Here is a 24,305-nt window from a genome sequence, read left to right as displayed (position 1 = left end):
CACTGGATAGACCGGACCGTGCAGGCACACTGGAGCTCTTGAGCACCGAGCCTGCCCAACCTTACCTGGTTGAATGCTCCCTGTAGCCCGACCAGTGCGGCGATGTGTGTTGGCACTGGGATGTGTTGGCGAACCGGGGACACCATGCGTAAGGCTGGTGCCATGTACGCCGGCCCAAGGAGACGCACTGGAGACCAGATGCGTAGAGACGGCTTCATGGCACCTGGCTCGATGCCCACTCTAGCCCGGCCGATACGAGGAGCTGGAATGTACCGCACCGGGCTATCCACCCGCACCGGGGACACCGTGCGCTCCACAGCATAACACGGTACCTGCCCGGTCTCTCTCGCTCTCCGGTAAGCACAGGAAGTTGGCGCAGGTCTCCTACCTGCCTTCGCCACACTCCCTGTGTGCCCCCTCCAATACATTTTTGGGGATGCCTCTCGGGCACGCCTCCGTGCTGATTCCATTCGCCGGTATCCCTCCTCACACTGCTCCAGAGAATCCCAGGCAGGCTCCGACACTCTCCCTAGGTCGACCGCCCACCTGTCTATCTCCTCCCAAGTAGTGACACAGTCTAGATCTTGCTCCCATGTCCAGAAATCCTGACATCGCTGCTGTTGCCCATTACCACGCCGCTTGGTCCTTTTGTGGTGGGTGGTTCTGTAACGGTTTTCTTCTGTGGACGAAGGATCGGACCAAAGCGCAGCGTGGTTAGTGTTCAACATGTTTAATAAAGACAATAAACGCGAACACTACAAAATACAAAACAACAAATGTGAAAAACCGAAACAGTCCTATCTGGTGCATAGACACAAAGACAGAAGACAACCACCCACAAAGTACCCACAGAATATGGCTGCCTAAATATGGTTCCCAATCAGAGACAACGATAGACAGCTGCCTCTAATTGAGAATCAATCTAGGCAACCATAGACATACAAACTACCTAGAAAGGGAACAGCCCTATAAACAAGACAAAACACATACATCACCCATGTCACACCCTGACCTAACCCGAAACAACAAGGAAAACAAGAACACTAAGGTCAAGGTACCTATAGAAAAATACAAAAAAACAAGTCTGCTTCCCTGCTCAGCCTGACAAAAGTGGCCTGATGGGTGCTTAGCATCCCCAGTGGCTCTGGAAGCAAGAGGGTATTTTCCGCTGCTGGCCTACTCTCCAGGCACCATCACATGAGTCTGAAGCCACAAACTCTGGTCAAACTTGTGCTTCTAAACGTGATTTCAAAGGCACTGTAGGCTGAGACTAATAAGGTGTTTTTTGTTACATCATTTTATTTTATTCTAAGTAAGTCACAGCCTATATGCACAATTTATAGACTATAATGCTGAGGTCTTAATGCTCCTGCCAGCCTAGTGTGTCGCAAATACTTCACAATCAATTTCCTTGTAGGCTATAGCCTTGTAATAATTAAAATAATAGGCTAATAATTTATCCAAAATAATACATTTTGTTCCTTCTTAGGCTACCTGTCTGAATCCTGACCTATTTAGGCTGTTTATATGCTGTTTAGTACGACATGTAGTCTATTTGAAATGATGCGCTTCTTACAGTCACATTTTCATGTTGTTTTTTAAAATACTTTTCATTCAAATCATATGGTTTGGTTTCAATACTTCAAAAGGGGGGTAGGTGCGGGGAGCGCCAGTGGGTCCTGGTCAGACGTGACTGTGATGCTGGGGTCAGTGCTGTGGATGGGGACGCCGGCTGCATGGCTGCTAGAAGCTGCTCTGGGAACAGTGGCTGTGGTGAGTTTTGGACCAAAAAGGGGCAGTGAGGGTGACGGTCATTCTCATCTGCCCTGAGCTGTTAAGGGAGCCACGGCTGCAGGGATGTGACCGGGGACCGCGAATTTAGAACCTCTGTAGTAGTAGGGGCGGTGCTAAGCTTGCAGGGTCTAGCACAAGGAACTGTCATACTGGGACCAGCAGAATTAATAAATGTAACCCTTGTTGCAGTGGTGTCCTTCATACTGGGTGCACCAAAGAGTCCGTTCCATACAAATGAGGGGTGAGGTCCTCACAGGGGCCAGCCTGATGGGAGGAATCGCATGGAAACTGTAACCGTGGCAGCTGCACTTTAAGCAGGGGCACTGGGAGCAGCAGTGCTAGGAACAGCTGCACTGGTGAGACTGGGGACATTGGGAGTACTGGTGGCAGCAGTACTAGGAAAAACTATATGTGGACTGGGAGACTGAGACAGTGGCTTACAGCAGCAGACTTTGTTATTTCTGTTGATGCTATATGTGTGTGTGTGTGTGTGTGTGTGTGTGTGTGCGCACCCATTTGTACTTTTCTGAGACTTTACAGAGTGCACTATCATTATTTGCTGACCATGGCCAGTTCATGACCTAGAAATCATAATAAACATGAAGGATAACTCAAGGTGTGTATCCTTTGTCTATGATTATGATTATGGTCATTATGAGGATGCAGGATTCATAACTTACTTCCCTAACTAAACCCACAATAAGTATGAGAACTACCACCGCCTCCCTTCCTTCTTCTCTCCATTCCTTACCTCCCTGCTCCATCCTCCATTCCTCCCCCAAGACACAATAACAATCCAGTAATTAGTTTGGTTTCAACTGCGTTAGCAACATCAGGGAGAGAGAGGGGAGGGCAGAGAGAAAGAGAGGGAGAGTAAGAGAGATTGGTCTGTTTGCTGGATAGAAAACAGTTTAAAGAATCCTTCTGATTCAAAGCGGATTAAAAGCAATGATACAATTGACAATTTTTTGCCAGCCTTGATCTAAAACCAGTCGTGAGTACTTATGGAATCTGTTGGATATTTACCTCAATCTTGACTAATTAGAACATTTTAGGTGATGATAGTTGTCACAACTATTTGAGTTTATTAAACAAACCTGTTGTCAAGTCTTTAAATACCACATTTGCACTAAGATTGTAATTGTTTTAGATAATATTGAATATATTGCGTTTTATCTATTTCAAATGGATATGTCTAATGCTTTTAGACGACTTTGGCCTACTTTAGAATGAATGAATAATGATATTGTGTATTTTACATATTTCAAAGTATTAGCATTATTTTGTTTTCATACTGTAGAGTTGGATATGATGTGTCAGCGTTATGCGTAATTGGATAACTATCGGTTGTTATCCATCCAAGGCAAAGTGAATCAAGACAAGAAACAAGTTATGTCTTTTTGAGATGACCGAGTATCAGTCTTTATAAAAGGAAAACCAATATGATTGTCTTGCATGCTGCTCTACACTGTGAGATTGCGAGGTTTGCCATGGAAACGGTGGACAGTGGCGCAGAGATAGTGACTGTGTGATCTGGTAGGCGAGGGAGAAATCTTCAAGCATCGCGAATGTCATTATTTTACAGAGCTGCCATAATGGTGAATCGGAAAACATAGACATATTTTTTTCACAACGGTAAGGGGAGGTTATGTCAAACTTGGTGGTGTTAGTCAGACCAAGTCTTCACACGATATGGTGGACGTCGTTAAAATGAGGGTCTGATGCGATTCACGGGAGACACTTTTAGTTAGCCTACTGTGGTTAGGCTATGTCATCATGTCATTAATTCCCCTGAAAAGCAATGACAGGGTTTTCCTTTCGTGACATCTCACTGAATCGCTGAAGCTAAACACCCCCTGTCTGCTTGCGCACGCAAGGATCTAGTGCGTTTTGGAGAAAAATAGGATTACGGATTACCTTCACTGAGACTGGAACTCTTACTCTGGATCCAATATGTCTCTAAACCGGGTTTACACGGACACGGAGCAGTCTGCAGAGGATACTGGAGAATGTTCGGCCACAGTCTCATCGGACAACGGGCACGGGGCAGGTCGTACGCACGAGGTGACCGTGCGCAACACCGGCTGCTGCGTGTGCCTGCCGCGCATCATGCGCCTCACCTTTGCGCCCGAGTCCCTCGAGCGGCTCTACCAGGTCTACTTCCGAAGACAGCGACAGGAGACGCTTCTCGTGCTGGTGGTGTTTGCGGCGCTTTTCAACTGCTATGTCATTGTCATGTGCGCAGTGGTGTACACGACAGACAAACGTGCAATGATCGTGGTCGCGGCAGTTGGACTTGCTGCAGATATTGTACTCTACACGCTTTGCCGACTGCGCAAGCTCCCCGCGACGCCTGTTGTGCGCGGTGCGATACCATACATACTCTGGTTGATGATAGCCGTGCACGTGCTGTGCTACCTGGGGCTGAACTACCAGCTTTTCCCCCAAGCCAGTGACACAGCGGGCTGGCAGGTTTTCTTCAGCTTCTCCTGCTTCCTGACGCTGCCCCTGACCCTGGTCCCTCTCCTGCTACTCACAGCTCTGTCCTGTGGGATCCATACCCTGGTGCTGGGGGTCACCATCGCCCAAAGGCACCAGGACAGCCTGCAGGGAACCATACTGCTCAGACAGGTAAAGGAGAGGTGGATGTGGGTACAGATTGGGATGGGGTGGGTGGAACAAAGGTGGGCAAAAAGGGAAGGGGTGCTGGTAGGTGAGTTCTCAGCAAAATCAGGGTGTACATTTAACTCGGAAAGTATTACATTTACACTATTTTCAGTGAACATATGAATCCCACTGAACAGGTGTTAAAATAACACATTTGAAAGTGTTAAAGATGTAACTATATTGCAGTGTTCCACATTCAACTCTTAAAGTTTTCAAATGAACTTGATTGTGGTGTTTTCATAACTCTACTGTAGAATAATATGCAACACCTACAGTGTAAAACATAACACTTGATTTAGAGTAAAATTGACTTACTTTGCTTAGTGCTGTCGCTGTTACGCTTTTTCAGTGTACAAAATTAACACCTGTAGTGTTAGTAAATCATTTTGGGGTGTTGTTTTAACACTATATGGTGTATAGCCTAATTTCATATTTTCCAGGGCATCTTTTCAAGGGAATTGTAGAGTTATCACCCATGACTGTAATTGTTAGTGACAGAGACATTGTTATTTAAAAAAAAAAATTTTTAAAGGTCTGTGGCTTTCACCAAGTGAGTACATAGGCAAATGCCATCATTATGCCATTCATGACAATACAATACTTATATGATTAAGACTTACTTTGAGGGCCTAGTTTCATCCCAACACAGTGGTGTTTGGCAACTCCTGGTTTTCAGGCCACACCAGGCCTGCAAGTCACATTATGCTGGCTTGCAAAGTGATGTGTTATACCAATTGGAATACAGCCAGCGTTAGGATATCCAACAGACTGTCAGGGTTGGGTGAAGTTAGTAAGAAGACCACCTAAACCATTTAAACTGGAACAATCATTTCAGTAACGGTGCAATAAATATAGCAAACTGTTTGGATTAGTTTAGAAAAATGTATGTAATTTGTCTTTGTGTAGCATGTGATTAATCAATCAAAAACACAGATATTAATAATAAAAAATAAGAAAATAACACTGGGGGTTAATTTACTCCACTGAGTGTTCATTTCACTCTTACAGCAGGACCCTGAACAGCTTCAACCCCCAAGCCATAAGACTCATAAGTAGTTAAATACCCTGGCTAACTGCATTGACCCTTTCTGCACTAACTCTTTTGACTCATCACATACGCTGCTGTTATTATTTATTATCTATCCTGTTGCCTAGTCACTTTATCCCTGCTTATGTGTACAAACAGTATGCACCGCAATTACCTCGTACCCCTGCACATCGACTCGTTAATCATTGTGTATTTATTCCTTGTGTTATTATTTATATATTTTTCAAATATTATGTCTTCATCTGCATTGTTGGGAAGGGCCCATAAGTAAGCTTTTCACTGTTAGTCTACAACTGTTGTCTCCAAAGCATGTGAAACATACACTTACATTTAATTTGACTTAACTCCTGAATCAACACTAGAAATGTTACACTGAAAAATCAACACTGGACAATTTGCTCTGTGGGAAAGAGGACAGGCGCAACACTGGCTGGTGAGATAGGGCATGATACAGGTGAGAGGACCTGAAACATCACACACACTCCAAACTCAGGTAATCACCATTAAGTTGCCTTTGTGTGTCAGGTTATGCAAGCCAGCTGTGCAGGGATCTGTGGGACACCCTTCGAGCTGAGTGTAATTTTGGAAAATGTTGTTGAACCTGCTCACTGTACTCAGTGAGAGTTGTCACTTAGGAACGTAACGCTCCCTCTGCATCCCTCACAACCTCAGTCAGTCAGGACTTTGTTTTCAGCCACGTTATGTTCATCCCTTCCCCCAGCTCCTGGCTAACTGGGTGTTGTACCTGTGTGCGGTCACTGTGGGCGTGATATCATACTACATGGCCGACAGGAAGTACCGAACGGCCTTCCTGGAGGCGCGCCAGTCCCTGGAGGTCAAACTCACCCTGGAGGAGCAGAGCACCCAGCAGGTAGATGTGTGTGCGCGGGCGTCTGCATCCGTGCGTTTGTGTGTATGTGTGTGCCATGATGCCTGAGTGCTCTAATTGCAGTGTGTTGTCTCTGGCTCTGGTCTAATGGGCTGATTAGACAGACTGTTGTTATCTTTACAGTAGAGGCATTGTTAAGGAGGTCACATACGTACTGAGGTATGCAGAGGTGTGGGACCAGGGCTAATGTCTCTTTCCATCACTTCCCTCTTTCTTTCTTCTCTTGCCTTTTCCTCTCTCCCTTTACTGCTTTCCATTCTCTCTCTGTCATCTCCCCCTTCTCTCTCTTCTGTCTCCTGTCCCCTCACACAATCCTCTCTGTCATTACTGTCAAATTAACTGAGTCGACCCTAATTCACTGCAGCTGATGAGCCAATTATTATTGTGTCCCTTCCATCCTCTGTTATGCTTTTCCCTGACTGCTACTATTTGTAGAGCAAACAGTATGGGCCCTGGGGAGAGAGAGCGAGACAGAGGGAGAGAGAGAAATAAGTTAGAAAGACAGAATTCCCAGAGTGGCAAAGAGGCAGTGGAGGCTTCTGGGAGACGGGTGCAGCCAGCCAATCAGAACACATCTGACTGCTTCACATTGCCATGACGACGCGGCCCTGAGAGGATGCTCACAGAAATTATACTCCTTTCTCAAACATGCAGTACGCGCTGTGCGCAGGCGCGCGCACACACACACACACACACACACACACACACAAACACGTCTGTCTCTGTCTTTGTGTGTGCAGGAGGAGTTGTTGCTGTCCATCCTGCCCAAACACATAGCAGAAGAGATGCTGGAGGGCATGAAGAAACAGGCTAACCAGAACGAAGTGCAGCAGTTCAACACCATGTACATGTACCGTCATGAGAACGTCAGGTTCGACAATGTTAATATAACGTAATGCGAACGTGAAGATGTGCTATCATTCAGAAATACTCATGACAATCATCTGTACTTTAACACATGGAAATTGAGTTAAGCAATTTAGTTCTCTGCCTTCCCCTTTCTCTCCCCCTCTTCTCTCTCTCTCCCTCCCTCTCTCTTACAGTATCCTGTTTGCTGATATAGTGGGTTTTACACAGCTCTCCTCAGCGTGTAGTGCACAAGAGCTGGTCAAGCTGCTCAACGAACTGTTCGCCCGCTTTGACAAGCTAGCTGCTGTGAGTTTCTCTCTATACCAGGAATTGTCAACTAGATTCAGCCACGGTCCCATTTTTTTCTTGAGTGGATGGTCGGGGAGCCGGAGCATAATTACAAATCATTTTAAATTGCAAATTGACCGTAAAATGCCCAAACAGATATAATATTTGACTAAACCATAATAATTTACAATTATTACGTTTGTATACGATCACGTGTCTTCTCTATAGGGAATAATTGGGAATATATTTCCAAAATGAAAATCACTTGGAGTGGATTTCCTGGTGTTTGTACAGTCTTTTCTGCCCAACAATAAAAATACTATTTAAATAATTGCTCATAAAACTTGGGGAGCCAAATAAAAACACCCACGGACCAAATTCGGCCCGCCGGCCGCCAGTTGGAGAACCCTGCTCTATACCTTGCTTTGTCTCATGGTCGTGTTTCTCTGCCTCCTTGTGTTGTTCTCTCCTTATCTCTCACAACAATACGTTATATTAGGTGACTTTCACATTCATCTGACTCACCTATCTCTTCCATAAGGATACTTCTGCTGTCTTTAAAATACACTGTTTATTTCTCTCGCAAACACACACAACTCATAACATACTGACATTCATATCATTCCTGTCATTGTGTCTCTACTCTCCTCTCTCTCTATATCCACCCTCCCTCCCTCCATACAGCAACACCACCAGTTGCGTATCAAGATCCTGGGAGACTGTTACTACTGTATCTGTGGCCTGCCTGATTACCGTGATGACCACGCAGCCTGTTCCATCATGATGGGCCTGGCCATGGTGGAGGCCATCTCGTAAGTGAGGGGAAGGAGGAGAGGAAGGAAAAGGAGGAGGAAGGGGGGAAGAAGGGTGGGATAGGTGGGAGAGGAGGGTGGAAGAGTGAGCATGAGGGATGTGCAATTTAGAAAAGGATAGCATTTAAAAGAAAAACGGAATTGAATTAACCCCTTTTCCGTCCAAACTCAGGTATGTGCGTGAGAAGACTAAGACAGAGGTTGACATGCGTGTGGGGGTGCACACAGGCACTGTGCTGGGAGGGGTGCTGGGACAGAGGAGGTGGCAGTTTGATGTCTGGTCCACTGATGTCACTGTGGCCAACAAGATGGAGTCAGGAGGGATACCTGGGTAAGAAATGTACAGCAAGACCACTGGCCCAGGGAGAGGTCACTAGTAATGCCTCTGAGTGTCACTTTCATTGCCAAGAGGGTACATAGACAGTGTGTGTCTATGGGTGTGCGTGTTCTCCAGGCGTGTCCACATCTCCCAGAGCACCATGGAGTGTCTGCATGGAGAGTTTGACCTGGAGCCAGGAAACGGAGGGGAGAGGTGTGAGTACCTGCTGGAGAAAGGCATAGATACCTACCTGGTGGTGTTCTCCAAGGAAACCACCCAGGTCAACGGACTCAACAGGGTAGTAAGTTATGACCTCTCTGTCTGACCTGGTTCTATAAATGTAATGTTTTATATTCCTCACTCTTTCTGGCCTGGTTCTGTACATTAAATGTTTTATATTGCTCTCTCTGTCTCTCCCCACTCGTCATTTTTCAGAATAGAATCTCTCCACAGTTGATTAACACCACAGAGACCAATGGGAGCGTCGGTTCTGTCCAGGGCACGCCCACAGAGCGCAAACAGGAAGCAAAAACACAGGTACACCTAACCCCTAACTTCCATATTTTCTTTTAAGATTTTGATTAGATTTGACTAATTGTATGAATTTCACTACGAGCCTATCCATGACCTCTGACCTGTGTTGCCTAGGTGACGAGCCCTCAGCGTCAAATAAAAAAGAAAGTAGATGCCAGGGAGAGTGAACAGGAGCTGAACAGACTACTGCACCTGGAGCTGCTGGAGAGAGAGAACGAAGAGACGTAAGAGAGGAGGAGAAGGGGAAAGGGATTACAGGCTGGGGGGACAAAGCAAAGAAGAAGGAAAAGTATATACTCATCCATCTCTCACTCTTTTGATCTCTCTCTCTCTTTCAATCAGTGCGAAGGAGCGTCGGACGAACCCTGTGTCCCTGCAGTTTGTGGATGGGGAGTTGGAGGGGCGTTACTCTGCAGAGAAGGAAAGACAGAGTGGTGTAGCTTTCTGCTGCAGCTGCCTGGTCCTCTTTTTCTCTGCAGGCATGGAGGTCCTCATAGACCCAATGTGAGTTCACACGTTATATTCAACACAAAATATTAAATATACTGTACTACATCATAAACTACAACATAAACATAAACGTCCCTTTTTCAGGACCCTGTCTTTAAAACATCAATTGTAAAAATCCAAATATCTTCACAGGTCTTCATTGTAAAGGGTTTAAACACTGTTTCACAAAATTGCAGTACTGCGTAAAGTTCTGTATCCAATTTTCAAGGAAAATAGATAAAAAGGGAAATGAGTCGCTCTCGTCGTTGATAAACTATATATTGATAACCAGTTGTTCAGAGACACAAAGACTAGTCCATGGTTATTTAAAAAAATTACAAAGTTCTTATAGACGAAGAAAATAATTTAACACAATTCTAGCCCGGTTATGGATTGTAACAATGAAATAGAAAATCTATATTTTTTTATTGATCTTCAAATGTAACTAGTTGTTGAGTGACCTTGTACCTAGCCGGTGGGGCTTCCGGTGGGCTGCCCCCACCCAGGCAGTGGCAGTGATGGCAACACTTGCTGCAGTAACCCATGCGAAGGGGGTCACACTCGGACATTCCGAGAGGGGGAATATTATTGTGGCCCTAGTGGCACAAAATCATAAGTCTGACTGCATGGAGATGCTTGGGAATATGGTCAATACGGGGGACCGTGTTGTGGGTGTTTCAGGGAAAAGGTGTACATTTGACCTCCATCATCTAGGACGTGACAATGGTTAATAAAATCTCTCCATTTCAGCCCATTTTTTTGCAGTCTTGCAGGCCTTCTCATACAGCTGCAACTGTATATGCATTTGTAAATCAAGACCTTTCTTGAGTTGGGCTCTGGGATGGTGCAACTGTTGAGAATGTGAGCCTGTGGTTGAGTGTGTGGGTGCATGTGCGTAACCCACAACTGTTGCAAAGGAGTAAAATATGTTCGGGACAATATAGGATGATTCACACACAATTTTGGTAATGGCGAGACTGGTGAGAGGTAAAACCCTTTGCATAAACTGCCTACATTACTACAAATATTAATAGCTAATTATGGAAAATAAGAAACAGGATTTTAAATATATATATATTTCTTTTGATGGCCAAATATAATACAAATCGAAGTGAGGGCGATGGAAATGCATTTGGCGGTTGATCTACTTCTGTTCTGTAAATGGCACTGTGTGCTCTTTTCGAAGGAAGGATCCCAGTCTTTTCAGGGCTATGGGATTCGGGGGTGTTCTTTCAGGCACTGGGATGACAACCCAACTCTGGATGAGGGCTTTTAGCGGGTGGAATAGTGGGGACCAATTGGAGGTTTACTTAGTAGCAATGCAAATATCATGGTACAGCTATATAGACACTTAATCATCGTGTTACTTTTTAATGGTACGTAAACAAACATATATTTTGATAAATAGAATTGAAAGGTGTGTCTCATTATGGTAAGTGGTGAAATAAGTATAGCCAGTTAGAATTGTAATGGCCTAGCAGATAATAAGAAAAGACGATCAGTATTTACCTGGCTAAAAGAGAAGGAATATAAGGACTGGGGGGGGCGAAATATATTTCTACATGGGCAAAGAAATTCTAAAGGGGTGATAGTTTTAATTAATAGTACTTTTGATCAAAATGTGCAAATTGTCCAAACAGATCAAGGTAGATGGATTATTTTAAATATGTTATCGGACAGATAACAGATATGGCTTATTAACCTATACGGTCCAAATAATGATGATCCAAGCTTCTTTGAATATATATATAAGAATTTATCAACTCTACAAGCAACACTAGACTATTATTATGGTGGGAGATTTTAATACGGTCTTAAATACCTCTATGGACTGGAAAGGACATCACACTACAAACTATCACCCTCAGGCACTTAAGGAATACATGGAAATATTGGAATTAGTGAATATATGGAGACTTAAATACCCTGACATGGTGAGATATACATGGTGGAGACTTAAATACCCTGACATGATGAGATATACATGGTGGAGACTTAAATACCCTGACATGGTGAGATATACATGGTGGAGACTTAAATACCCTGACATGGTGAGATATACATGGTGGAGACTTAAATACCCTGACATGGTGAGATATACATGGTGGAGACTTAAATACCCTGACATTGTGAGATATACATGGTGGAGACTTAAATACCCTGACATGGTGAGATATACATGGTGGAGACTTAAATACCCTGACATGGTGAGATATACATGGTGGAGACTTAAATACCCTGACATGGTGAGATATACATGGTGGAGACTTAAATACCCTGACATGGTGAGATATACATGGTGGAGACTTAAATACCCTGACATGGTGAGATATACATAGCGGAGGCTTAATCAAGCTAGTCGTCTCGACTACTTTCTTATGCCATTCTCTCTGACACCAAAAGTTTAAAAAGTGTTGATAGTGGACAGAATGTGGTCAGATCATCACATAATTGGCATATATATTACTCCTACAGAATTTCCACGTGGGCGAGGATATTGGAAATGTAATCAAAGCCTACTAGATGATCAATTGTTTAGAACTAGGACAGAAGAATTTATAACTGACTTTTTCAGACATAACATAGGTACAGCAGATCCCCTTATTGTATGGGACACTTTTAAATGTGTCTTTAGAGGCCATGCAATTCAGTACTCATCTATAAAACAAAAGCAATTTAGAGCAAAAGAGTCCATATTAACAAAGGAAATTGAAGGACTAACAGTACAGTTAGATAGCAATAAAACTGTACCATAGAGGCACAGAATAAGTTAGAAAAATCCAGATCCAATGTAATATATTATAAAAAATAAAGCGAACTGGATGGAATATGGGGGAAAATGCACCAAATTATTTTTCAATCTTCAATATAGAAATGCTACCAAAATTGTTTTATTGAAACCTGTTACAAATGATGGAGTCACGCATGATTCACCAAATTAAAGTACTTTAAGAAAAAAAATTTGTTTCAGTCTCCTCCATCTCCACTAACTGAAACTAATTGTATGGATTTTTTTCCTAATAATAATAATGTAAAATTACTGTACAGAAAGACTAATGCGAAGGCCAAATTACAGAGGAGGAACTTCTTGATGTAACTGGGGCCTTTAAGGCTGGGAAAACTGGCTGGATGGCATACCAGTGGAAGTATACCAAACTTTTTTTGATATACTCAGAGGACCATTATTAGCATGTTTTAACTACTCCTATATAAATGGTAGATTATCGGACACGCAACAAGTTCTGATATCATTATTACTGAAACAGGACCCAAGTGGTATATATAAAGATCCAGTCCATTTAAAAAAATTGGAGACCTCTTACACTTCAGTGTTGTGATGCAAAATGCTGGGCGCATAGAATTTAAAAAAGTATTGTCAGATATTATTCATTCAGTTTTTTTTTACATGGACGATACATTGGAGATAATATAAGACAAGTACTGGAAACAATAGAACACTATGAAATATCGGAGACACCAGGCCTGGTTTTCATAGCTGATTTTGAAAAGGCTTTTGATAAAGTACAACTGGAGTTTATATATAAATGCCTAGAATATTTCAATTTTGGGGAATCTCTTATAAAATGGGTTAAAGTTATGTATAGTAACCCTAGGTGTAAAATAGTAAATAATGGCTACATCTCAGTTTTAAACTTTCTATCTAGAGGAGTAAAACAGGGTTGTCCACTATCGGCATATCTATTTTTTATTGCCATCTAAATGTTAGCTGTTAAAATTAGATCAAACAATAATATTAAGGGATTAGAAATCTGTGGTTTAAAAACTAAGGTGTCATTGTACGCTGATGATTCATGTTCTTTTAAAACCACAATTAGAATCTCTCCACGGCCTCAGAGGATCTAGATACTTTTGCTATCCTCTCTGGATTAAAACAAAATTATGATACGTATTGGATCACAAAAAAATGCCAATTTTACATTACCGTGTAGTTTACCAATTAAATGGTCTGACGGAGATATAGACATACTCGGTGTACAAACATTAAAGCATTAGACCTCTCACTAAAGGCATTAGTCATAGAAAAGTTATACTTAAAACCAAACTGGTTCTCTAGTAAATTGGTAGGAATGTCTCATCCTATGTTCAATAATTGCCCTTTCCCCTTTATTCAGATTACACCTGCACACTTTCTGTTGTTTGAAAAGGAAATAATCTACAAAATATTGTTATTTTTTAAATAAGCCTTAAAAAGTTGGTTTCAATTTCAGTTTAATCCACCAGAAAAGACAGAACAAATAATAAAACAAATATTGTGGTTAAACTCAAATATACTAATTGATTAAAAATTGATTGATTTTTCGAAGAAATGTTTAAAAAAGGTATAATTTTAGTGAATGATACAATAATTAGGACTGGTGGAGTAATGTCACCCATGCAGCTAACACAGACATATGGAAATGTCCTGTATAAAAAGAACATAAATGGTTAAAGAAAAGTGTGATAAATAAAAACATATACCAATTTAATTTAAGGACCAACAATTTGACATCTGTGCCATATAAATTGCAAAATAGTTGGGAAGAGATTTTCAATGTACCAATTCCATGGCACATGGTTTATGAATTGATAAGCAAAACAGGCCGGATTCAAAACGTCACATTTTTCCATTTAAATTACTATACAAAATTCTTGCAACCAATAGAATGTTATATATATATGGGGGATACAATCTTCCCAGCTCTGCAGATTTTGCTGTGAGGAGGAAGAGTCATTAGATCATTTATTTTGGTATTGTCCATATGTAGCTCGTTTTTGGTCACAGGTACAGGAATGGCTGAAGAATTGCAACATTTGCCTAAAACTAACGATAGTTAATCAATCAATAATATAAAAATAATTTTAGCAAAAACATTTATTTTTAATTTACAGTCTGTTGTAGAAGCTATGAGAATAGAAAGGTTCAGTACTTTTGTGAAGCATCACAGCACAGTTGAAAAATATATGGCAAATAGAAATCCAAAATGGATGATGTTGAGAGATAGATGGGAGGGGTTGAATGGAGCTGAAGGGTGGGACTAATAACAAGATAAACAATGTAAAACATATGGGATCTGTAAAATGTATATAGGTTCAGAACTTTTTGTGAAATAGCACAGTTACAAATAGAAATCAAACTGGATGGACATAGAAATAGAGGAAGGACTAAAAACAAACAAAAAATAACTATTGTAAAATAGACTGTGTCTGTAAAATGTATATAAGATGTATAAATTGAAGGTAAAAGCCAAAGTGTTTATTAGTTTACACCAATTGGGGGGAGGGTGGTAGGGTTTGAGGGGAATAATAAAGGTATATTCTTTAAAAAGTATGTATATCTATATAGGTATGTGTATGTATATATGTATATATATATGCATACGTGTATGTATGTGGATAGAAAAAATGTACCCAAAAATATATGGGGGATTAAAAATGATGCAGACAATTACATTGATGGAAGCAACAATCTTTCCGCAATATTAAGCTGATCCACCCCTTAAAGAAATCATAAAATAAATAAAAAAAACACTGTTTCCTATGAATGTTCAATGAACCATAAACAATTAATGAACATGCACCTGTGTAACGGTTGTTAAGACACTAACAGCTTACAGACGGTAGGCAATTAAGGTCACAGTTATGAAAACTTAGGACTCTAAAGAGGCATTTCTACTGTCACTGCAAAACATCAAAAGAAAGATGCCCAGGGTTCCTGCTCATCTGCGTGAATGTGCCTTCATGGAGGCATGAGGACTGCAGATGTGGCCTAGGCAATAAATTGCAATGTCCGTACTGTGAGACGCCTTAGATAACACTACAGGGAGACAGGATGGAGAGATGATCGTCATCGCAGTGGCAGACCACGTGCAACAACACCTGCACAGGATCGGTACATCTGAACATCACACCTGCGGGACAGTTACAAGATGGCAACAACAACTCCCTGAATTACACCAGGAACGCACAATCCCTCCATCAATGCTCAGACTGTCCGCAATAGGGCTTGTAGGCCTGTTGTAAGGCAGGTCCTCACCAGACATCACTGGCAACAACGTTGTCCATGGGCACTAGCCCACCATTGCTGGACCACACAGGACTGGCAAAAGTGCTCTTCACTGACGAGTCGCGGATTTGTCTCACCAGGGATGATGGTCCGATTCGCGTTGATCTTCGAAGGAATGAGCATTACACCGAGGCCTGTACTCTGGGCGGGATACATTTGGAGGTGGAGGGTCCGTCATGGTCTGGGGCGGTGTGTCACAGCATCATCGGACTGAGCTTGTTGTCATTGCAGGCAATCTCAACGCTGTGCGTTACAGGGAAGACATCCTCCTCCCTCATGTGGTATCCTTCCTGCAGGCTCATCCTGACATGACCCTCCAGCATTACAATGCCACCAGCCATACTGCTAGTTCTGTGCGTGATTTCCTGCAAGACAGGAATGTTATTGTTCTGCCGTGGCCAGCGAAGAGCCCGGATCTCCCATTGAGCACGTCTGGGACCTGTTGTATCGGAGGGTGAGGGCTAGGACCATTCCCCCCAGAAATAACCATGAACTTGCAGGTGCCTTGGTGGAAGAGTGGGGTAACATCTCACAGCAAGAACTGGCAAATCTGGTGCAGTCCATGAAGAGGAGATGCACTGCATTACCTAATGCAGCTGGTGGCCACACCAGATACTGTTACTTTTGATTTTGACCCCTCCTTTGTTCAGGGACACATTATTCAATTTCTATTAGTCACATGTCTGTGGAACTTGTTCAGTTCATGTCTCAGATGTTGAATCTTGTTATGTTCATACAAATATTTACACGTTAATTTTGCTGAAAATAAATGCACTTGTCAGTGAGAGGACGATTTTTGCTGAGTTTAGTATGTGTGCCTCTGTCTGACAGGCTGGTAGTGAACTATGTGACCCTAGCGATTGGAGAGGGGTTGCTGCTCATTCTTACTATTTGCTCCATGGCTGCCGTCTTCCCTCGTGTGAGTCTCCTCCTCCTCTGATGATAATGATGGAGGTGTTGATGATAATGGCAGTGATGATGGTGATTTTAATCATGTTTGTCTGTGTCTTTGTAAAAGATGTTCTCGAAGAGGCTCGTGTCGTTCTCGATGTGGATCGATCGAACCCGTTGGGCACGGAACACCTGGGCCATGGCAGCCATCTTTGTTTTAACCATGGCTGAGATTGCCGATATGGTGAGCCAATTTTTTCAGCTTGTGTGTGTTCTTACCTTGTTGCTATCATACTCTTCAGTGCCTTCTAAACAGTTTGTGTCTGAGTACCTATCCGGTTGTGACGAGATGGAGTACAGCTAAGACCGGAAGTGATTTTTTTGTAACAGGTTAGGAGAGCATTTTAGCTAACCCTAAACATTTTCCTAACCTTAACCTGCTATGTTAATTGTCCTAACCTGCTGTGTAAGTTCTCCTAACCTGCTGCAAAAAATGACTTTCAGTCGTAGCTGTATACCACCAGAGAGGAAGAGGCGAAGCGACAGGTTTCCCTCTCACCAAAATCTGTCCAAAGTAAGCCCAATGTGTTTCTATGGGCTTATTTTGGACTTAAGCTTGTCGCCTGTCTTCCCGCCTTTTGAACAACAACTCCCATTGTTAGGGCGGAGACATGAGCATTTCATCATTATATACAGGTTTCTGATACCACGTAGTCAAAACCGACCCATCCCCATAGGGGTCCATTACAGAGAGTTAGCTGTCTCTCACTGCCTGCACGCTCATTTGGAAGGCCCAACTGGGACAGCCTGTTCCACACTTTACTGCTTTTTCTGTTAGGCAGGAACAGGACTCCCAAATGTCAAGAGAGGAATTATCAGTGGCGCAGAGATGTCTAGTGGAGTGTGGAGCATAGAGAATGTGCGGCCACGGCAATGTTGCCCAAATTATGCTTGAGTTAAAATATTGCTTTAGTTTGTTTTTGTTTAAATGTTACACTGACGTTTTTTGTAACATTTCATGTTAACATAGCATTAGGGGAGTTATAGTGCATGCCACTACTGGAGTATTGCCTTAGTTTATGGATCGAACATTTCTCACCCTAACCCCTCTTGACATTGTAGCTGAGCTGTGTCCAGCCTCCCTTCCTGTTCCTCAACACCAGTGCTGGCCTCAGCAGGGAGTCGCTAGGTGACGGAGGTTGTGCAGAAAACCCTAAACACTACAGCTATATGGCGGTGCTGTCGCTTGTGGCGACCACCATGCTGGTGCAGGTGAGCCACCTGGTCAAGCTGGGGCTCATGCTGCTGGTCATTGTGGCAACGGGCGCCGTCAACATCTACAGCTGGAGGGATATCTACGACCTGTATGACTTCATACGATTCACCAGCTACAGGTGAGGAACTATGATCCCTCAAGTGGTGCTAAAAACATGTACTTACATGGTAGTTATATTGGCAGGTAAAGTAGAAAGCTGTGGATACTCAATGTGTTCTCTCTCCCTCTCGCATCCTCAGAATGTCTATAGTCCCTTCCAAGTACCTTATGACAGTGATGATCATGATCATGATGATCTGCTTCTACTACTTTGCCAGACATGTGGGTTACCTCCTCCTGAACATCCTCACAATCACACCTCCTATTCACATTGAGTCAGACGTCCATGAGCATCAGCCTCGAACTCGTCAATCATACAAACTGAGAGAGACTGTTGTTACTGATCTCCCTGACAGCACTAGTCTGTATGAGCTTGCTTGAAACACTCCCTCTCTTTCACTCCACCCTCCTCTTTTTCACAAGGTGGAGAGGCAGTCGCGGAAGCTTTTCCTGTGGAAGATTGAGGTGCATGACCAGAAGGAGAGGGTGTTTGAGATGAGGCGCTGGAATGAAGCGCTGGTCACCAACATGCTGCCTGAACATGTAGCCAAACACTTCCTCGGTTCTAAGAAGAGAGACGAGGTGAGAGAGGGAAGAGGGAGTAGACGGTGAGAGAGGGAAGAGGGAGTAGACGGAGAGAGAGGGAAGAGGGAGTAGACGGAGAGAGAGGGAAGAGGGAGTAGACGGAGAGAGAGGGAAGAGGGAGTAGACGGAGAGAGAGGGAAGAGGGAGTAGACGGAGAGAGAGGGAAGAGGGAGTAGACGGAGAGAGAGGGAAGAGGGAGTAGACGGAGAGAGAGGGAGTAGACGGAGAGAGAGGGAAGAGGGAAGAGGGAGTAGACGGAGAGAGAGGGAAGAGGGAGTAGACGGAGAGAGAGGGAAGAGGCAGTAGACGGAGAGAGGGAAGAGGGAGTAGACGGAGAGAGGGGGAAGAGGGAGTAGACGGAGAGAGAGGGAAGAGGGAGTAGACGGAGAGAGACTCAAAGAAAGGGCATTCAAAAAATACAGGAAATTGTAAAAGGATGTATGATGAGCTTGAGTGTTTTTCTTACCCATCAATTTTGTTTCTCCTCTGTAGGAGCTGTACAGCCAGTCATACGATGAGATAGGAGTGATGTTTGCCTCCATCCCCAACTTCTCAGACTTCTACACAGAGGAGGGCATCAACAATGGGGGCATAGAGTGTCTGAGGATCCTCAATGAGATTATCTCTGACTTTGACAGTGTGAGTGATCTCTCGCTCTCTCTGTGTGTGTGTGTGTGTGTGTGTGTGTGTGTGTGTGTGTGTGTGTGTGTGTGTGTGTGTGTTTTAGTACAGTGACGGGATAATTCATTTCCTTGCTCCCCTGCCAGCTGTTGGACAGGAATGAGTTCCGCTTCATCACTAAGATTAAGACTATAGGAAGCACCTACATGGCTGCGTCTGGAGTCACACCCGAGAGCAACACCAACGGATACTGCAACCGCCCGGTAACCACAGCAACTGACAACACAGAATACATCATCAAGCTCAATGTATATCAGCATGACTAATGGCGTTGATGATAATGATGAAGGCTCTATTTCTCCCCTTCAGATAGAGGAACAGTCATTGTTAGAACGTTGGCAGCACTTAGCTGACCTGGCAGACTTTGCTCTGGCCATGAAGGTCACTCTCACCAAACTCAACGACCAGTCCTTCAACAACTTCATGCTACGCATCGGTAAGTGTGTGCGTGTGCCTGCGAGCGTGCGTGTGTGTGTATGTTTGAGTGACATGTCTCTTCCTCTTAGGTCTGAATAAGGGCTCTGTTTTGGCTGGAGTGATTGGTGCTCGTAAACCTCATTATGACATCTGGGGCAACACAGTCAACGTAGCCAGCAGAATGGAGTCTACAGGGGTGATGGGCAACATCCAGGTAACACACATTTCCTCACCTGTCTACTACCCTCCTCTCTTTCCCCCTTATTTCCCCACCTCAGTCTTTTCCCATCTTCTCCTCTCTTTAATCTTGATATACATTTTTCCTTCTACGTCCTATAATGTCCCATTTTTATCCGTCATTACCCTATGATGTGCTTCCCCCAGGTGGTGGAGGACTGTTATGACATCCTAAAGGAGTACGGATTCCGCTTCGTCAGGAGAGGCCCCATCTTTGTCAAGGGGAAGGGGGAGCTACTAACCTTCTTCATGAAAGGGAAAGACAAAACTAGTAGCAACGGCACTGGTCCCACCACTACTACTACCCTTCCTCACCAAGTAGTGGACCATTCCTGATCCTGACCCACACCTGCTGAAACAACAGACAGTAGAGATTACACACGGATTGATCATTCTTATGTAACATGCTATGACAGATCAAACTTAAAAATCATAGACAAGTGTACAGTTGATGCATAGGCAAGCATACTGTTTCGACAGGCTAAGAAAACAAAAACACACTCAATTCTGTACTAGCCGCTTCTGGATTCTATGGTAACTGATAGTTCAAGTGAAAAATATAAAATCATACCTTTTGATGGGTGGGTACATGTACAAAATATGAGCTTTTGTGTATATATTTAGATATAGGCAACTACTTCATAGAACAACATAAGTCCATATTGACATCAACTAAACTCACTAGTGTGACAGTTTGCCTTCAGTATGATTATCCTCTATGTTATTTTATTGTTTTTAAACAGTCAAGCTCGGGTTTTGTAAGATAATGCCGCCTGAAAGATTTTGTATTTATAATGTGTTGATAAAAAATGTTTTCATTAACTTTTTACGAAGTTTGTACGGCAATTTTTTTTTTTACATGTAATGTCTTGGTGGGGCAAACAAAAAATTGTGGGCTGCTTGCCAGCTAAGCCACAACACTAAACAATACATGATTTACACTATAACGGTGACAAATGTGACAATCAGTGCCCACAAACTGTTAAGGCCTACATAAAGCTGTCCCAACAGCAGAGTCCCAACACCTTACCACTGCTACACCTGGCTATCAGCGGAGCCTTGTCTGGCAGCAAAACAGTTCATTCAGCCTTATTTACTGCCTTTTAAAAAAACATAGCTGATATGGCTGACTTGCTTAAACAAATGTGGTTTATACTGACAATTGAGTTGTACAAACTATGGCATAAGGGGATGACAAGGGGATAAGAGGCAATCCGTAATTTCGATTAAGACATTAATGAGCGAGCGACGGCAGAAATAGTCAACTATTTTTTCAGCACTTTCGAAATGTACAGCGACAGAATTCAGAACATGGGCCGTTCTTACAGTGTACTCCCTGATAAATAAAATGGGCATATAAACAGACAATGAAAGCTCTTACAATATTAGATGATTACATTGTTCTAAACCAGGTTATAGGTTACATGTGCACCACCAAATTAGAACAGTAGGAGAACTGAAGAGGTGAAAATAGCACAAATGATTAGGGTGAGGCACATTGAACACTGTTTGGGTCGTTGCGTGTCAAAAAAGATACACGTCATATAACACTATTTGACGTGTTAAATAAGCTTTCCATTTGACACGTCAAAAATTATATTATAGAATGTTGTGTGTGCTGAATTTTCACGTGCAAGCCCACGCCACCACGTCTATCAGTAGCACTGTCAAATCTGTACAAAAAAGGTCTGCAAACAAGCACACACCGGGCCACGAACAATGTGTTTACAATACCGCGTTGGTGAAAATAGACCAAATGATTAGGGTGAGTCACATGGGCTACTAACAGCTTACTACACAACATACACTTAGTATTACTTTCTTAGCTACAGTATACATATCTCCCTTGCATATTACATCCTTATGCAGCAGCATACAAGACATTTTTGGACTCACCTTGTGAAGGTGGCACAGCGGTTCTTCGTGGGCAAATTTTGTCATCAAAGTGGCATTTACTGGATTTATGGTGAGAACTCTGAAAAAAAACACACAGCCACTCCACCGATAAGTCCACTATAATTGAGAATTTTAATGAGCCTTTCTCTACGGCTGGCCATGCTTTCCACATGGCTACCCCTACCCCGGTCAACTGCCCGGCATCCTCCACAGCAACCCGCCAAAGCCCCCACCATTTCTCATTTACCCAAATCCAGATAGCCGATGTTCTGAAAGAGCTGCAAAATCTGGACCCCTACAAATCAGCCGGGCTAGAGAATCTGGACCCTCTCTTTCTAAAATGATCTGCCAAAATTGTTGCAACCCCTATTACTAGCCTGTTCAACCTCTTTCGTATCGTCTGAGATTCCCAAATATTGGAAAGCTGCCGCGGTCATCCCCTTCCTCAAAGGGGGTGACACTCTAGACCCAAACTGCTACAGACCTATATCTATCCTACACTGTCTTTCTAAGGTCTTCGAAAGCCAAGTTAACGAACAGATTACTGACCATTTCGAATCCCACCATACTTTCTCCGCTATGCAATCTGGTTTCAGAGCTGGTCATGGGTGCACCTCAGCCACGCTCAAGGTTCTAAACGACATCATAACCGCCATTGATAAGAGACATTACTGTGCAGCCGTATTCATCGACCTGGCCAAGGCTTTCGACTCTGTCAATCACAACATTCTTATTGGCAGACTCGACAACCTTGGTTTATCAAATGATTGCCTCGCCTGGTTCACCAACTACTTCTCTGATAGAGTTCAGTGTGTCAAATCGGAGGGCCTGTTGTCTGGACCTCTGACAGTCTCTATGTGTGTGCCACAGGGTTCAATTCTCGGGCCGACTCTCTTTTCTGTATACATCAATGATGTTGCTCTTGCTGCTGGTGATTCACTGATCCACCTCTACGCAGACGACACCATTCTGTATACTTGGACGGCTCTGACTTAGAATACGTGGACAACTACAAATACCTGGGTGTCTGGTTAGACTGTAAACTCTCCTTCCAGACTCACAATAAGCATCTCCAATCCAAAATGTAATCTAGAATCGGCTTCCTATATCGCAACAAAGCATCCTTCACTCATGCTGCCAAACATACCCTCGTAAAACTGACCATCCTACCGATCCTCGACTTCGGTGATGTCATCTATAAAATAGCCTCCAACACTCTACTCAACAAACTGGATGCAGTCTATCACAGTGCCATCCGCTTTGTCACCAAAGCCCCATACACTACCCACCATTGCAACCTGTACGCTCTCGTTGGTTGGCCCTCGCTTCATACTCGTCGCCAAACCCACTGGCTACAGGTTATCTACAAGTCTCTGCTAGGTAAAGCCCTGTATTATCTCAGCTCACTGGTCACCATAGCAGCACCTACTCATAGCACGCGCTCTAGCAGGTATATCTCACTGGTCACCCCCAAAGCCAATTTCTCCCTTGGTTGTCTTTCCTTCCAGCTCTCTGCTGCCCATGACTGGAACGAATTGCAAAAATCTCTGAAGCTGGAGACTCACATCTCCCTCACTAGCTTTAAGCACCAGCTGTCAGAGCAGTTTACAGATCACTGCACCTGTACATAGCCTATCTGTAAACAGCCCATCTATCTACCTACCTCATCCCCATACTGGTATTTATTTATTTTGCTCCTTTGCACCCCAGTATCTCTACCTGCACATTCATCTTCTGCCGATCTACCATTCCAGTGTTTAATTTCTATATTGTAATTACTTCGCCACCATGGCCTATTTATTTCCTTAACTTACCTCATTTGCACTTTTTTTTGCATTTCTTTCAAAAACAAGGAAATTTCTGAGTGACGCCAAACTTTTGAACGGTAGTGTATATATATATATATATATATATATATATATATATATATAAATTGCAAAAAAAAATTGGTGCTCAAAACAGCCCTGAATGATGGGTTGCCATTGTCTGTGTATTTCAACCTACTACCGTACAGTATTTCTGCAATCCTCAGCACAGTGAAATGACAGTGAATTGCAGTATTATTTCTGGCCTCTGGGGGCCATTGTTGCACCATGTATGCAGTTTGCATCCCATACTAAACGAACTGAAAATCTGGCAGACTGCATATTTCCTCCTTGAAGCATTATGCCTCACAGGAAGGGACTATGAGACAGTATGAGGATGTGACTATGACTATGTGACTGTTTTTCACCCCATTGTAAAGCTCTCAAACATTCAGTTCAGATTCAACTTTAAGAGGAAGACATGTAACAGATCCACAGATCCACTGAGAAGACTAAAAACGGATGTATGTCGTATTACTTCGCAATGCTTTCAGAAAACTATAGTAATTGTTGGTTTTCAGAATATCACATATTTACAATTGTTTTGGTTTTGGAAGCACTGCAACACACCGTGAGGCTGTAGGATGTTACCAATAATTTATTGG

The 24,305-nt window shown here is 43.1% G+C and overlaps 1 protein-coding gene and 1 long non-coding RNA gene across 10 annotated transcripts in view; one reads left to right on the top strand and one right to left on the bottom strand.

Moving 5' to 3' along the window:
• LOC149984126 (uncharacterized) overlaps window positions 1–24,305 on the bottom strand; it is a 182,327-nt gene that overhangs the window by 124,533 nt on the left and 33,489 nt on the right. The gene's annotated exons all lie outside the window — the stretch shown is intronic.
• Window positions 849–20,761, top strand: LOC110522313 (adenylate cyclase type 3). Its single transcript, XM_021600618.3, has 20 exons — window positions 849–4,425; window positions 6,231–6,380; window positions 7,139–7,269; window positions 7,442–7,553; window positions 8,220–8,347; window positions 8,520–8,678; window positions 8,802–8,967; window positions 9,102–9,203; window positions 9,315–9,424; window positions 9,543–9,704; window positions 16,585–16,672; window positions 16,772–16,888; window positions 17,767–18,038; window positions 18,160–18,241; window positions 18,443–18,601; window positions 19,097–19,243; window positions 19,372–19,488; window positions 19,595–19,721; window positions 19,792–19,916; window positions 20,087–20,761. Exons 1-20 carry the CDS (start codon window positions 3,748–3,750, stop codon window positions 20,273–20,275), a joined length of 3,321 nt encoding a protein of 1,106 aa, XP_021456293.1. The 5' UTR covers window positions 849–3,747; the 3' UTR covers window positions 20,276–20,761.

Source organism: Oncorhynchus mykiss, chromosome 4 (genome assembly GCF_057628025.1).
Source record: "Oncorhynchus mykiss isolate SJ-2025 chromosome 4, ASM5762802v1, whole genome shotgun sequence".
NCBI lineage: Eukaryota > Metazoa > Chordata > Actinopteri > Salmoniformes > Salmonidae > Oncorhynchus > Oncorhynchus mykiss.
Note: the sequence above shows the minus strand (reverse complement) of the source record. Positions and strands in the feature narration are given on the sequence as shown.